The 12,826-nt window shown below is 57.5% G+C and overlaps 1 protein-coding gene across 5 annotated transcripts in view; it reads left to right on the top strand.

Annotated features, from left to right (window-relative positions):
• Positions 1-12,826, top strand: part of POC1A (POC1 centriolar protein A) — a 101,122-nt gene that overhangs the window by 40,951 nt on the left and 47,345 nt on the right. For all 5 annotated transcript variants that reach the window (XM_027523014.1, XM_027523013.1, XM_027523012.1 and 2 more), the window contains one exon: positions 6,246-6,379. In XM_027523014.1, coding sequence (XP_027378815.1) covers positions 6,246-6,379 — 134 coding nt within the window. The remainder of the gene's footprint in view (positions 1-6,245; positions 6,380-12,826) is intronic.

Raw genomic sequence — 12,826 nt, 5'->3', positions numbered from 1 at the left:
GTTTGTGTAATGAGTTGATCCATGACAGGAGCTTAGAGAGTGCCTCTCTATGTTGCGTTGGTGCAGTGTTGGTGACAGTGATGGTGATGCTGCTGCTGCTGAGTCTGTCCTGGAGTCCTGAGGTCTGGTTTCCTTGCAAGGCTGGCCTGGCTGGCCCAGGCCTGCAGTACTGCACACCACCACCAGGTGGCAGGGGCCAGCCACAAGAATGATTCTTGCTTCAACAGGAAACCCTGGAGTTTGTCACTGATGGCTGTTTCAGACAGTGGCTTCTAGATCAGAGCCCCAGCGGGGTCTGCCCTCTCCTTGGAGACCATGCCTCTCCTCTCCTTCAGCCTTAGAGGCCTTTCTCCTGCTTTGGGCCAGGCCCAAGTTGCAAACTGGGTATACCAGCACACTGATGGGGGCAGGTAGGAGGAGCAGAGTGGTGCTGGGTGGGAATGCTGTCTCTGAGTGTGAGGTCAGGGGGCCTTGGACAGGGAGAGATGGGCAGGGAGGTGATGAGGCAGAGGAGTGCCTGGACTCTGCTTCCTGTCTGTGCAGAGGTGGTGGTAACCTGCCTGATGGGATTTGTGAGGATCTGATGGGAGAATCCAAATGAGGATTACAGTCTAGTACTGGATATGTGGTTTTACCACATAAATCTTCATACTGATGGGGAAAATCCCCAGGTGACCCTGGGAGAGTCCAGGCACACCTCTGATGGGTCGGGTGCCTGGTGTGGACGAGGTATAGCAACAGGTACCCGCAGGGGAGGGCCTGGAATGCCATGCTGTAGCCCATGTCCTGGCTGGACGTGCTGGGATGGGGTGAAGAGGTGACAGGCATCTGAGAGGATAGCGTGCTGAGAGCCTGCTTGAGTAGGAAGCCATGTGCCTGGTGGGCGGGCTGTCCATGCCCGATGTTGGGTGAAGGCTAGACATGAGAGTGAGGCAGGGCTCAGGCCCAGAGGATAGGTTCTGGAGACTGGATCTAGGCAAAGCTGATGCTGTGGAGTGGAGGGGCCAGCTGAGCCCGGATCTGGGGTGTGAGAAGGGCTGAGGACACGTCCTGCATCCCTGAGCTTGGAAGAAAAAGATCCACAAGGCATCCAGAGGGACGGCTGGGAGCCTGGTCTCCTCGAAGTGGAGGGCTGAGGAGAGCGGAGCCGGGGGAGTGGAGGAAAGTGGGGTATCCTGAAGAGGGTGGTCAGGGTGTGGTGACCCACAACAGTGGAGAAGAGTGGAGGGTGCTGGGGAGAGGTGCCTCGGGTTCTTGAGGGAGCAGGCTTGGCAGCGGGTGGGAGTGGGAGGTCCATGATTGGCAGGGCTGGGGGGCGGTGGGTGGACTCAGGTGGCATCAGAGGTCGAGTGCTGAGGGGACCTGAGGTGCATGAGGCTGACGGGCTCCGCAGAGGAATTTCAGTCTGTTAGTACAGCTGTCCTTTCCTCTCATGACAGCCACTCAGCAAGCCTGAAGCATTCGATTCCTAAGCACCACCCCCGCTTAGGGACCAGAGACTTCGGGGGCCTGGAGCACCCCACAAACAGCTGGATTCCCTCTGGGCTCAGCCTCCAGGGCTCAAGGAAACCTCGCAGGCCTGAGCTCACTGGTAGGGGGTCCACCCCTCACCCTCTTTACTGGTAGGGACCTGGTCAGGTCTGCTCAGGTCCAGCCGCTCCCCTAGGGAGTGCTGTGGCAGCACCTTCGACCTGAGAGATGTTTCTAGCTCCTGAGTAGCAGTTGTCTCCCCACCACAAGAGGCAGGGGGATCCCTGGGAGGCTGAATCCCCAAGAAGGGCTCCCAGTCCCTTGGCAGCAGGCCCCGAAGTTGTTTTCTGACCCCTTAAGACACCCAGGGAAAGTTTTTAAGGCCAGTGGCGTCCAGTGTCTCCCCTGATTGGGGTTTGAGTGCATAAGGCTGTTGTGCTTTTCTGAGAAATTGGTTCGTGATACTGCAGTGTGTGGCCAGCGAGTCCAGGCCGCCTGTGGCCACCCACCAAAATCCTGCTCTGTGGAGGGTACTTCCCGTCCCCTGTTGGCGTGTTAGAATCACTTTGGGCAACAGCAGGTGGCTGGCACCCTTTGTCTCAGGCGAGGAGTGTCTTGCTCTGGCCTGTCACTGCAGGGAGCAGTTCTGATTTCCCAATTCAGCAAGGAGTTGGTGGGGCGCTGGAGCCCCGAGAGTGCCAGTCCCCACGGAGATGGCTTAGGTGCCATATGCTCGGAGCCCACACTAAGACTGTTCAGACATCTGAGCAGCCTTGTCCCAGATCCCTTCATGTGCCTTGTGCTTTCCAGGCACGTGTGTGTTCGATATCCAGGGACAGGCCTGGGTGGTCAGCAGGGCAGGGCTGCTCCCCATTTCACAGATGGGATGTTTGAGGCTTGCCTGGGTCATGCAGCGAAGAAGCTGCGGGTTCCTCACACTGTGTTGATTCCAGTCATTTATTTGCCCAAGGCCTCTGAGAGGACATGGCTCTCTCCAGAAGTTCCAGTTAGAGCTCAGAGTCCCAGCTTCTCTGTACATTGGTCCTTAGCAACCCCCTGGATGCCCCGCCCTACCCCAGACATGGTCAAGGAAGGTTTTAAAGCTGCTGTGTAGCCAGCAGGGCAGGTCTGCACCCTTTTTGGGTTTTGGAGACTGAAAGGGTTGCTCATGAGGCCAGGTACTGTCCCACCTGATCTGGCCAACACGCTGCCTCTCCCCCGCCTTCCCTGAGCCAGCGTTCACACAGCGTTCCTGCAGAGCAGTGTTTGGAGCGTCCTTTGCTGCTGTCAGAGCACCTTCATCGTGTGAGCCCACAGCTCTTGTAAGCCCACAGCCTCTGTGTCACCTGTGATGCCAGTTGTGTTGTGAGAGCCACCCTGGGTGGTTGGTGCCAAGCTCCTTGTGGTGGGGTGGGGAATGTGGTGCGGCTCGGCACTGGTGTGGCCTGTCCTGGAAGGGACCTGCTGCTTGGGCACCTGGGTCCCTTGGCCAGTTTGGAGCCCATTGGGCAGGGGGGCAGGTTTGCTGAGGATTCAGCAGGAAGAGCTGTGCAGGCAGGTTGGGAATACCCAGATGTCTCCTTAAGCCGTAGCTGTGACCTGTTCCACTACTGGGGGCAGGGTCTGCAGTGACCTCAGGCCCCCTCCCTGGCACCCTGGTGACTTGTAGGACCTCGAGCTGGTACATCTCTGACCCTGAGTTGGCATCCCTTCTCTGGGGTAGCGGTGGGGGTGGGGTGTAGCACACAGCTGTGCCCGGTTGGCAGCCTCCCATCAGCCGTCACTCATGTCTGCCATGGAGCCAGGCAGAGGGCCTGCAGCTTCAGGCTTGGTGAAAAGTGGATTGTTTGTGGGCCATCACTGCTCAGGGTTTTGTGACAGGAGGCTCACCCCTTCGTGGGGCAGCTGGGCCTCCATCGTCCAGGGGGACTGTCATTCAGGGCTAATTCTTATGAGGCCTCCCTGGCACAGTCCCACCCTCTGCAGAGCTGGAGAAGCTGCCCCAGGCTGACAGGGCTAGGGGATGAGGCAGCTGAGCGAGTGGGGAAAGGCAGTTGGTTGTGGGGTCTGGCACATCTCCAAAAGCCTGGCTTGCCGGGCTGAGCCCTCTTCTGGAGTCAACGGTTCCAGGTATTTCTACCCCAGCCAAGAGGCCTTTGCTACTCCTGTCATTTATCGTGGAGCCGGGCTTTGGGCACCCTTCCTCAGGGAGGAGGGGTAGTTCCCTCCCTTGGGTGGGCTTGACCAGGTAGGAGGCCCTGGCGTGGTAGCCACGCCCTGCCCCTGGCTGGTGCTGGACAAGCCCTGTGCTCCCTGAGCTTGCTTCCCTGCTCGATCCTGCTGCTGGCTCTCCCAACTTTGTCTCAGGTTGGGGCGGGGGTGGCACTCATGCCAGCGCAGGCTGCCAGGGGCTGCAGAAACAAGAATAGTGTGCCCTTCTCCAGGCTCAGGGAGGCAGAAGTGCCAGGAGCAGCATTTTGAGGAGGCCCAAGAGGAGATGGGGGAGTGGTGAGGTTGGGGGGGTGGCGCGGTGCGCAGCTGACTCTCCACGCTGTCTGCTGTGGGGCTGAGGGCGCAGGGGATCTTGCTGTGTTTGCCTCCCTCAACCCCCACCCCCCCAACCCCCCCACCCCCAACTTCACCACGAGTGTGAAGCTGCCTTCTGGCGGGCACGGCCCCTCAGGAGCAGGCTCACAGCCTAGAGACACACAGCCTGAAGAGCCTGCAGGACCCTGTCTCCTGCTCCCCAGACTTGACACTCAGGGTGAAGGAAGGATTTACTTTTTAAACATCCACTCAATTGTGTTATCATAGTAACTATAGTCTAATGCTGAAAAAATATATTCTGGAAGTATGTAGATGAATTAGAGGCCCCCCTATTCCTGTGCTCCTCAGAGAGAATCCTGCTTTGTGTCAGGAGCTTCAGTCCACGCTGCTTCTGGGTCTGCACACGTGGGTGCTCCCCCCACACGTGGGGAGTCTTGGTCACACTCTGCGCTATTTATGTTCTTTCTGTTGCTGTGTGCGGCTGGTGCCTGTTCAGTTCAGCTGGGGTTGCTGTGACTTTTTTTCTCTGCTCTCTATGCCCCTGTTTTTGGTAAGCACTGAGGGTGCTGCCCCCTTTCCCTTGGCCCTGGTATAGGAGTGTGTTGGGCTGTGGGGGCTCTGGGCTGTGGCTCCAGGAGCTGACTCTGGGGATCCCGGCAGCCCCACTCCAGGCCATCTCTTGGAGTTCCTGGTGCCGAGAGTGTTCAGACCTGAATATCGTGTTACGTAAAGTCCTGGCTGTCTCCCCTAAGTGTGCCAGGACCGTGAATCCACAGTCCCCGGCGTCTGCATGTTGGCCAGACTGGAGTTTGAGGGGCTCCGTGCACCTCTGTCGGCTCTGTGGAGACTAGTTCGTGGTGGGGGTGTTTATTGGCCCAGCAGTGGCTCCTGCACGCTCACGTGCCAGGATGAGGGGTTGGCTTTAGAATTTGCCTTTATATTTATGGCTGTTCTGACTTGGTGGGTTCATGGTTACTGTAGTCCCACTGATTGCCACCCTACCCCACCACCCGCCCTCTGGCCAGTAGTAGTGGGTATGAAGGTACCAGGTCTTCCTCAGCAGCTGCTCTAAGAAGCTGTGATGTGGCTGGCTGGTCCTCGAACTGCCCATCCCCGTGTGTCCTGTCTGGGTCCCACTCACCAACTGCTTTTTGAGACCCGTTCAGTGTCAGGCCTTGAACCGGGAGCCAGGGACCCAACACAGCCCTTGCCTAGTGGAGCATGTGGTCTCTAGGGGACCCAGTGGGGAATGAATTAACTGCACATAAATGCAAAACCCTTGCTTTGAAGAGGCTCATGGTGCTTCAGGAGGCCAAAACAAGACCCTGATGGTGAGGTCAGGGGAGGCTTCCCTGGGGCGTTAACTGAACATTGAGCTGCAGGGTCAGGGAAAGAGGCCAGTCAGGGTCTTCCCGGCCCAAGGGGAACAAGGGGTAGGAAGGTCCCCCAGCTAGGGAACCTACAGGGCTAGGGGTCAGATCTTGGAGAGTGAGGGACACCAGCGTGGATGGTGGGGCTTGGGCTAGAGCACTGGGGAAGAGTCATGGAGGGGCTTGAGCTGTTAAGGGGGTTGAGTGGCAGGACCTGGAGTAGCGTCGGATGCCTGGGGTGGTGGAGAGGGGCATCAGGGCTCACTCTGCACAGACGCCTCCCAGGCATCAGCTGGTAGTATCCCCACAGCACGCTAAGGTGGGTGCTGTGCCGCAGAAGGAGAGACAAGCTCAGTGTGTCAGGGTGGGCCAGTCGGGAGCCTGGGATCAGAACCCCAGCCTGACTGGCTCCCGAGAGCTTTTTTGCACTCTCTTCTCACCCATCCCGCTCACATTCTTTCCCCCAGGGCAGGGGCGTCGTAGTGGCATTTCAGGGGTTTTCTTTTCCATTTGGTTTCCCTGAGGTGGCAGCATGTGAGGCAGAGTGAGGGTTATGTTCAGGCACTCTGTTCGTCTCTAGCTTGACAGCTTGGTGAGGAGGGAGAGGCGGAGGGATGGCTCGATCCCCTGGCCTTGCCCCACGTGCTCCCACCTGCCCTGCGTCTCCCGCGGCCTGCCCTCTGGGTGGGTCTCCTCCTGCCCTTTGCTCGTGCTGCCCTCCTGGAAAGTCCTTGGGAGGCTCCTCACAGCAGCTCGGGGTGCTGGCTGCCCTGGCCTAGCCCCGTGCAAGCCTTGGTCCTGCTGTCTTCTGGCTTCACAGGCCTCCTGGCCTGCGCCTGACTGCTGTCCTTCCCCCAGTGCACAGCGCGGCAGTGAACGCCCTCTCCTTCCACCCGTCGGGGAACTACCTGGTCACAGCCTCCAGCGACTCAACCCTGAAGATCCTGGACCTCATGGAGGGCCGGCTGCTCTACACACTCCATGGCCATCAGGTGAGGGCGTCAGCCTGGGCGGGGTGGCGTGGCGTGGGGTGAAGGTGCCGCCTCAAAGTGACCCTTCCCTTGACGCCTGATGGGGGGGCAGTGTTTTGCATCCCCCCACAGCCTGGGCAGTGGGGTGAGCTGCAGAAACAGGTTTCCTACCCACAAGAGCTGTGACCTCTGCAGAAGCGCTGGGCCTGGGGCAGCAGCTGAGGAGGGAGCACAGGGGTTCAGTCAGATGTGGGTGGGGAGAGAGGCTCCTGGACATGGTCGGCAGGGTTTCTCTAGGGGCTGAATGGAGTCTGTCCCAAGTGACCTCCAGCCTCCATTGGTGGTGTGGTTGAGAAGAGCCCTGGGACCCATTCCGTGAACAGCCATGAAGCCTCCTGGAGCCCTTTGGAGGCAAAAACAACAGGTGCCTCGCGGAGGTGGGCATGAAGGAGGGAAATCTTCCCACACATTTGCTGAGGAATTCCCGGAGTTGAATCTAGGAGAGGGGCCTTCTCTCTGAGCCGCTTTTAGCAACACATCCGTGCTTTGGCTCCCTGTGGGGCAGTGACTGAGCACTGGCCCTGGTGGGCGGGCTGTGGGAGGCGGGCTGCCTAAGGCTCTGCCCTGCAGCACCCTGGGTGCGGCTGAGTGTCTCCTGCTGAGCAGAGTGGTCAGCAGAGTGTTTCCTGCTGGGACAGAGACCAGAGCATTTCCGTTTGTCCACTTCTCTATTTGTGAGCAGGCGCAGGCAGGATGGAGAGTGGGGTCGCTCTCGAGGGCTGAGGGAGGCTCTGGGGTGCTTATGCCTCTTGAGCCAGCAGCTGGGTTGAGCTGTCTACCTGAGGGCCCTCTGGATCCCATTGCCACCTGAATTGGGGTGTATAGGGCCTTGGCTGGGTCTTGTGGGGGCATAGGCCTTTTCTTTTGCTTCCCTGGGACGTGGAGGCCACTTGCCGTCAGCTGTGGTGACCCCTTGTCTGTCAGAGACATGTCTGGTGTGCAGGAGTGTGGACCTGTTCCCCTAATATTGACACATCTAGGTGTCATGTGTGGCCACTGGGCTGAGGTGACTGCTGCTCTTGTTGTCAGCCTGTGGGCGAATCACTTGGTTATCCCTGTGGCAATTTGATTACTTAGATTCATGCGTAACGAGTTTTGGCTCTTATAACAGGAGGGCATTTGAAAACCACGTGAAGGCTGCTGCCTCTTGTGTTCCGATGATGAAGGAAAAGCCATGCACGGAAATACCGTGCAGACAGGTGCACACCAGGTGATCACCCCGTTCTTTGCTTTTTCTTGTGAGTGCTCTTTAGACCGCTGACTCGCCTCTGAGCCTGAGAAGCCTTGAATGCAGCATCTACAGGGGCATTCCTTAGCTCAGGCCCAGCGTCAGAGCATAGAAGCCTGTGGATGTTGTTCTCCCAGAGAAGCAAGACAGGGGCCATGATAAATCACGTGGTTGCCTGTCTGCTGTTGAACCTGGAATGTGGGAGCTAGGCTGAGGACAGCTGATAGTTTTGGAGTGTGGAGAATGGGAAATGGCTCCAGGAATCAGGTCTTCCTCAGGGCACCAAGCTTGCAGTGCCCAGAGGAAAGGGGAAGAAAGAGAAGCAAGCTCACCCCTATTCATCTTGCTGTCTGCTTGTCCATTTGTCATCCGCTCCCTGGCTTGCTGGGCTGGGCATCATGGGTATGAAATGGATGCGGTGGTCCCATCCCCTGGGGCTCATGCCTGGCAAGCAGGGGACTCACTGTGGCCAGCAGCAGAGTTGAGGTGGCATGAGATGCATTAGGGAACAAGGAGAGGCAGGTTGAGTCTTGGGTGGTACTTGGAGGGTTAGGTGACACAGGGTGGGCTTCTCCCCCAAAGTGCTGCTCAGATGATCAAAGTGGGACTTTGAAGTGTGAGGCTCACATATGGGACACTCACATTTGTCTCTGTTCTGACCCTTGAAAATCCCTGTCAAATACAGACACTTAGCATTGGTGTGCTGCGGGCCTTAGGGGCCTGGGTTTGGGGTGATTCACAGTCAGCTAAGGGTGCCTTCCTTAGAAAGGATAGTGCGGTTGAGCAGCCTTGATTGGGGCAGTTGATAAAAACAGTCCACCAACCAACCTGAATACCTAGAGCAGGTGGACATCTGGGCTGGGAGCAAGAGTGGCTTTTCTCTCCCGGAGGGGACAGATCTGTGGAGGTTGGACCTGTGTTGTCACTGGGAGCCAGTGTGCTCCGTAAACGTCCCTGACCTGTGAGGGTCTGTGCGTGCTGTCCGTCCAGAGTGGTTCCACCCTGGAGCAGTCTGGGACACCTGTGTTGCCCCTTTGGAGAGTGTATCGCCCTGGCCCAGCCCCGGGAGAGGGCCTGTACCGTGGCTGAGGAGTGCAGCTCTGCCTGCATGCTCTGTGCAGCGTCTGGTCTTAGGCTCCCCCCCTCATGAAGTGTCCCTGGCCCTGTCCTTCCAGTAAGATGCGCAGCTGAGCTCCTTGGTGACTTGAGCTTCCACATTCTGTTCCGGGAGGTGACTGAGGGCCTCACCCAGCACAGCTGTCACTGGCCACTTCCTAAAGCCTGTGGCTGAGCAGCCCCGTGGCTCCCTAGTGGCCCCAGATGCCCAGGGATTCTGTCCCATGGAGTAGTTGGCAGATTTGAAAGCACCTTTGAGTCCTGGTGGGGGAACCGAGGCCCAGAATATGGTCTAGGCAGCTTAGGGTTGTCGAACGGGGACAATTAACCATATCTACAGTTTCCAACACACCCGCTGAGCCCATGTGTATGACTGTTACAAGTTGAGTTGTAATCTCACTCTTGTTCTTAGTAATAGATCACTGGTCTGTGTAGGAGGCCAGCAGGCCTCATGGCTTCTTGTCCAGCCTGCCTGTTGGATGACAGCGTTCTGGTCAGTGGGAGAGGGATCCCCTTGAAGCTTTGGTTTGGACTTGAGGGCTTCCTTGTGATCGCCTTCAGGCAGAGCCCTGAGGGAGCTTTAGAGGGAGGGCTGTTGAGTTATTCTGCTCCATGGAGCAACAACCCCCTTGGGCTTCCAGTTCCACACCTGTGAGAAGGTACAGTGCAGGCCGGGGGTCAGAGGCCAGCTGAGAGGAGTCAGCCGCAGGGGACTGGTGCTGGGGTGAACTAGACCCTGACCAAGAGAAGGGGCTCTGTGTGTGCCAAGGAAGTGTCTCTGTGTCCTGTGAGAGGGCTGGCCTGAACCACCTCTAATGCGGGAAGAGCGAGGAAGGGTCAGAGTGGAGAAGGAAGAGTCGAGGAGGCAGAGCTGTTGGGCAGAAGCTCTCTTGCCCTGGGTTGAGGCCAGAAATCTGCTGTCTCCTGAAGGCACAGGAGCACCAGGACGGCCACATGCGAAGTGCAAAGCTAAGATCGGGATCACCTGAGGTGGTCTGGGTCTCTTGGGTGGGCCCGCATGCAGCACCAAGGGCAGCTGGTGCCCCAGGGGTCTGACCCTGCTGGCAGTTTGGTGGTTCTCTGGTGTGTGACTGGCCACACTTCCATTGGCTCCTGAGGGGCCGGCTGACTTGTGGGTTTGCGGGCGGACACGAGTTACTAGTTTGTTGTGAGCCTAAAGGATTCTGGGGCTTTCTCCCTGCAGTCCCAGCTTTGGGATTCTGAGCCATAAAGGGCCATTCAGGGGGTGCGACTGGTGACTGAGCGAGGCTCCTGCCTCATGGAAGCTGGCATTACACATGCTGTACCCCTGAAATGACTCCTTGGCTGCTACTGAGGCTCGTGTGGCTCTTGAGAGACTTCTTTGGGGTAAGTATCTGCAAGTGATTTGGGCAACAGGCCAGAGAGCTGGGCAGGCCCATTGCTGGCTCCAGCCCGAGTGGGCCCTGGCCTTTCAATAACCCTGCTGCTGTTGCTGCTTGAGGGCGTTAGGTCTGCAAACTCCAGCTGAGCAGACAGTGCCCTTTGCCAGGGCAGGGGTGTGGGATGGGCCGAGGAGCCTTTTGGGGCTGAGAGGTGGGGTAGCCCTCTGCCTCCACGTGAGCCTGCCATTGAGGTGGAGAGTGGACAGAGTGGAGAGGCTCTGCCAACCTGGGGATGGGGCACTGTCCTCCTTCCTCCGCCTTCTCCCCTGGGGATACTGGGACGATTTCTCTCTCAGTGATCTGGTGGAAAGGAGCCCTCATGGTCACCTTTGCCAGCTGCTTTGATTGAGGCCAAATGTCTGATATATTTTATTGGGGAAAGTTCACAGTCTTGTCTGATGCCCAGCTTTCTAAGGAATCACCCCAGTATTTCCAGGACTGAACGAACCACTTATACCCACCTGTTTCTGGTTTAGAAAAGACGCTGGGCACTCTCTCATCTTGTTCAGCCAGAAAAGCATGAGTTTTGGGGGTCCACAAAAGGGAGGAAAGGGCCTGGGTGTTGGGATCAAACCATTCTGGCACCATCTCTTACCCTTTGACAGTGGTCAAGACCTTGCCTTTGCCAGCCTTTCCTCCTCTGTAAGAATGACGCCTGTACCTGTCATAATGGGAGAGGATGTCTGTGTTGCTCAGCGCCAGACACAGTAGGTCCTCACAGGGCTCAGTCCCTTCTCTGTGCAACTCTTGGAAAATGACCCCATGCTGTTCTAGGTGAGAGCTCTTTTTTCTAAAATATTTATTTATTTCTTTTCCTGTGCTGGGTCTTAGTTGTGACACTTGGGATCTTTAGTTGTGGCGTGTGGGATCTAGTTCGCTGACCAGGAGTCAAATCCAGGCCCCCTGTATTGGGAGCTCAAGTCTTAGCCACTGGACCACTAGGGAAGTCCCTAGGTGAGAGCTCTTTAACAGGCAGTTCATAGTTTCTGTTATGGGCATGGTCCTGGCACCATGGGCGGACAGTGTTTGTTAGGAAACTGAGTTCATGGTAGGGGGCTTTGATGACAACCCCTGTGATGGGTGGGTCAGGGCCATGGCCATCAGCCCTTTCCCATCTGGGATGGGGTGTGTCCATTTCCCCTCCTCCCATTCACCCCCAGAATCTCTGTAGGGTTTGTCTGGCTTCTTCTTTTGCTTAGCATTGTTCTCATCCGCTCCATAACGTCCTCTCACTCTGACTTGACTTTTGTCCACAGCTCCTAAAATCCATTCCCCAGAGGGTGGGATGCAGTGATTCCCTGACCCAAAGTCCTTGTCCCGCAGCTGCCCTGAGTGGTTTGGCCTACTGCTGTTTGGTCTCCAGGCCTACTTGCATGGCCCTTCTTTAATTGGGTCTCTTCCAGGGCCTGACCCCTGGAGGACAGCCTGGTATCTGATGGCACCAGGCTGTCTGTGGCGGACAGTGCCCTCTCTGAGGCTCTGGAAAGTCTTGCCCTTGGGGATCCACCTAGACTGGGGCACTTAGGCACGAGGGACGGGAGTCCCTGCTTCTTGCTGGAGCCAGTATAGACTTGGGGTTGTCACTGCACGGCAGCCTCCTCATCCCACCGCACCCCTCACTTTGCAGTGGAGAGGGCTTTCCCACCAACTGCCCCGAGCAAGGCCTCCCCCTTGCCCCCCCGCAGAGTTCTGTGTGGCACACGTGGGACAGTGTGCTAGAAATACAGATTTATTTTTCTGTATTTTCCGAAACATAATCTCGAGCCATGCTCATTTGGTTTTCGTCCCCAGAGCTATTTGGGAGAGGATGGTAGGTGGGGCGTGGGTGGGGAGTTAAATCTGGTGCTTGTGGCTGTGCAGTTGGAGTTCGTGTCTCTGTGGAGTGATGAAACCACACAGGGAGCAGCAGGCCCGTGGTTCCCCACACCACAACTGGCCCTCGGTGGGGCGAGCACCCATCACCCAAGGCCTAGAACCCCAAACTGGGACAACGTCTGTCTGTGCCAGGGGCTGAGTTCAGTTGCTGAGAAATCACAGGCTCTGAGAATGGGTCAGCTGATGCTCCTGGCAGCTTGTGCCTTGCTGGGGCCTGGGCTGGAGCTGAGGAAGTGGCATTAAGGGGGGCTCACCTCCCAGGAGGAGCCACAGCAGCAGGACAGAGTGCCTGTGCATGTGGGCCACCCCCCGGCTGCCCCAGGTGGAAGGAAATTCTCAGAACAGGCCCCTCCTGCCTCGTTTCTTTGCACCCTGCAGCTTTCTTATGTAGTCGGTTAATTTGGGGGACTCGCTTTGCTGCTTGAGAGGCTTAGCTCTGGCTTCGATGGCTGGGCACCTCCTGCAAGAGGTGAGGGAACGTAAGAGGGAGGAGAATAGTTCATGTGCTCCAGCTGAAGTTACCAGGAGCTCAGCCTGATCTTCTGTCCCCTGCTGGCAGCCCAGGTTAAGGGCTGGGAACAGGTGTCCTTGGCTGAGGTCAGGAGCAGCCTAGGAGCTAGGGGGCTGTTCCTTGTCCTTGGGGCTCCCTAAAGGGACATCCACCAGGCCACAGCAGGTTGAGTGAGCCAGTATAGAGCCTCCCTTTCGGAGTTTTGTGGAAGACACAGTCTGATGGGGTGGGTTACGGTGCCTCTGTCTGAGCAC

The sequence above is a fragment of the Bos indicus x Bos taurus genome, chromosome 22 (assembly GCF_003369695.1).
Source record: "Bos indicus x Bos taurus breed Angus x Brahman F1 hybrid chromosome 22, Bos_hybrid_MaternalHap_v2.0, whole genome shotgun sequence".
Lineage (NCBI taxonomy): Eukaryota > Metazoa > Chordata > Mammalia > Artiodactyla > Bovidae > Bos > Bos indicus x Bos taurus.
Note: the sequence above shows the minus strand (reverse complement) of the source record. Positions and strands in the feature narration are given on the sequence as shown.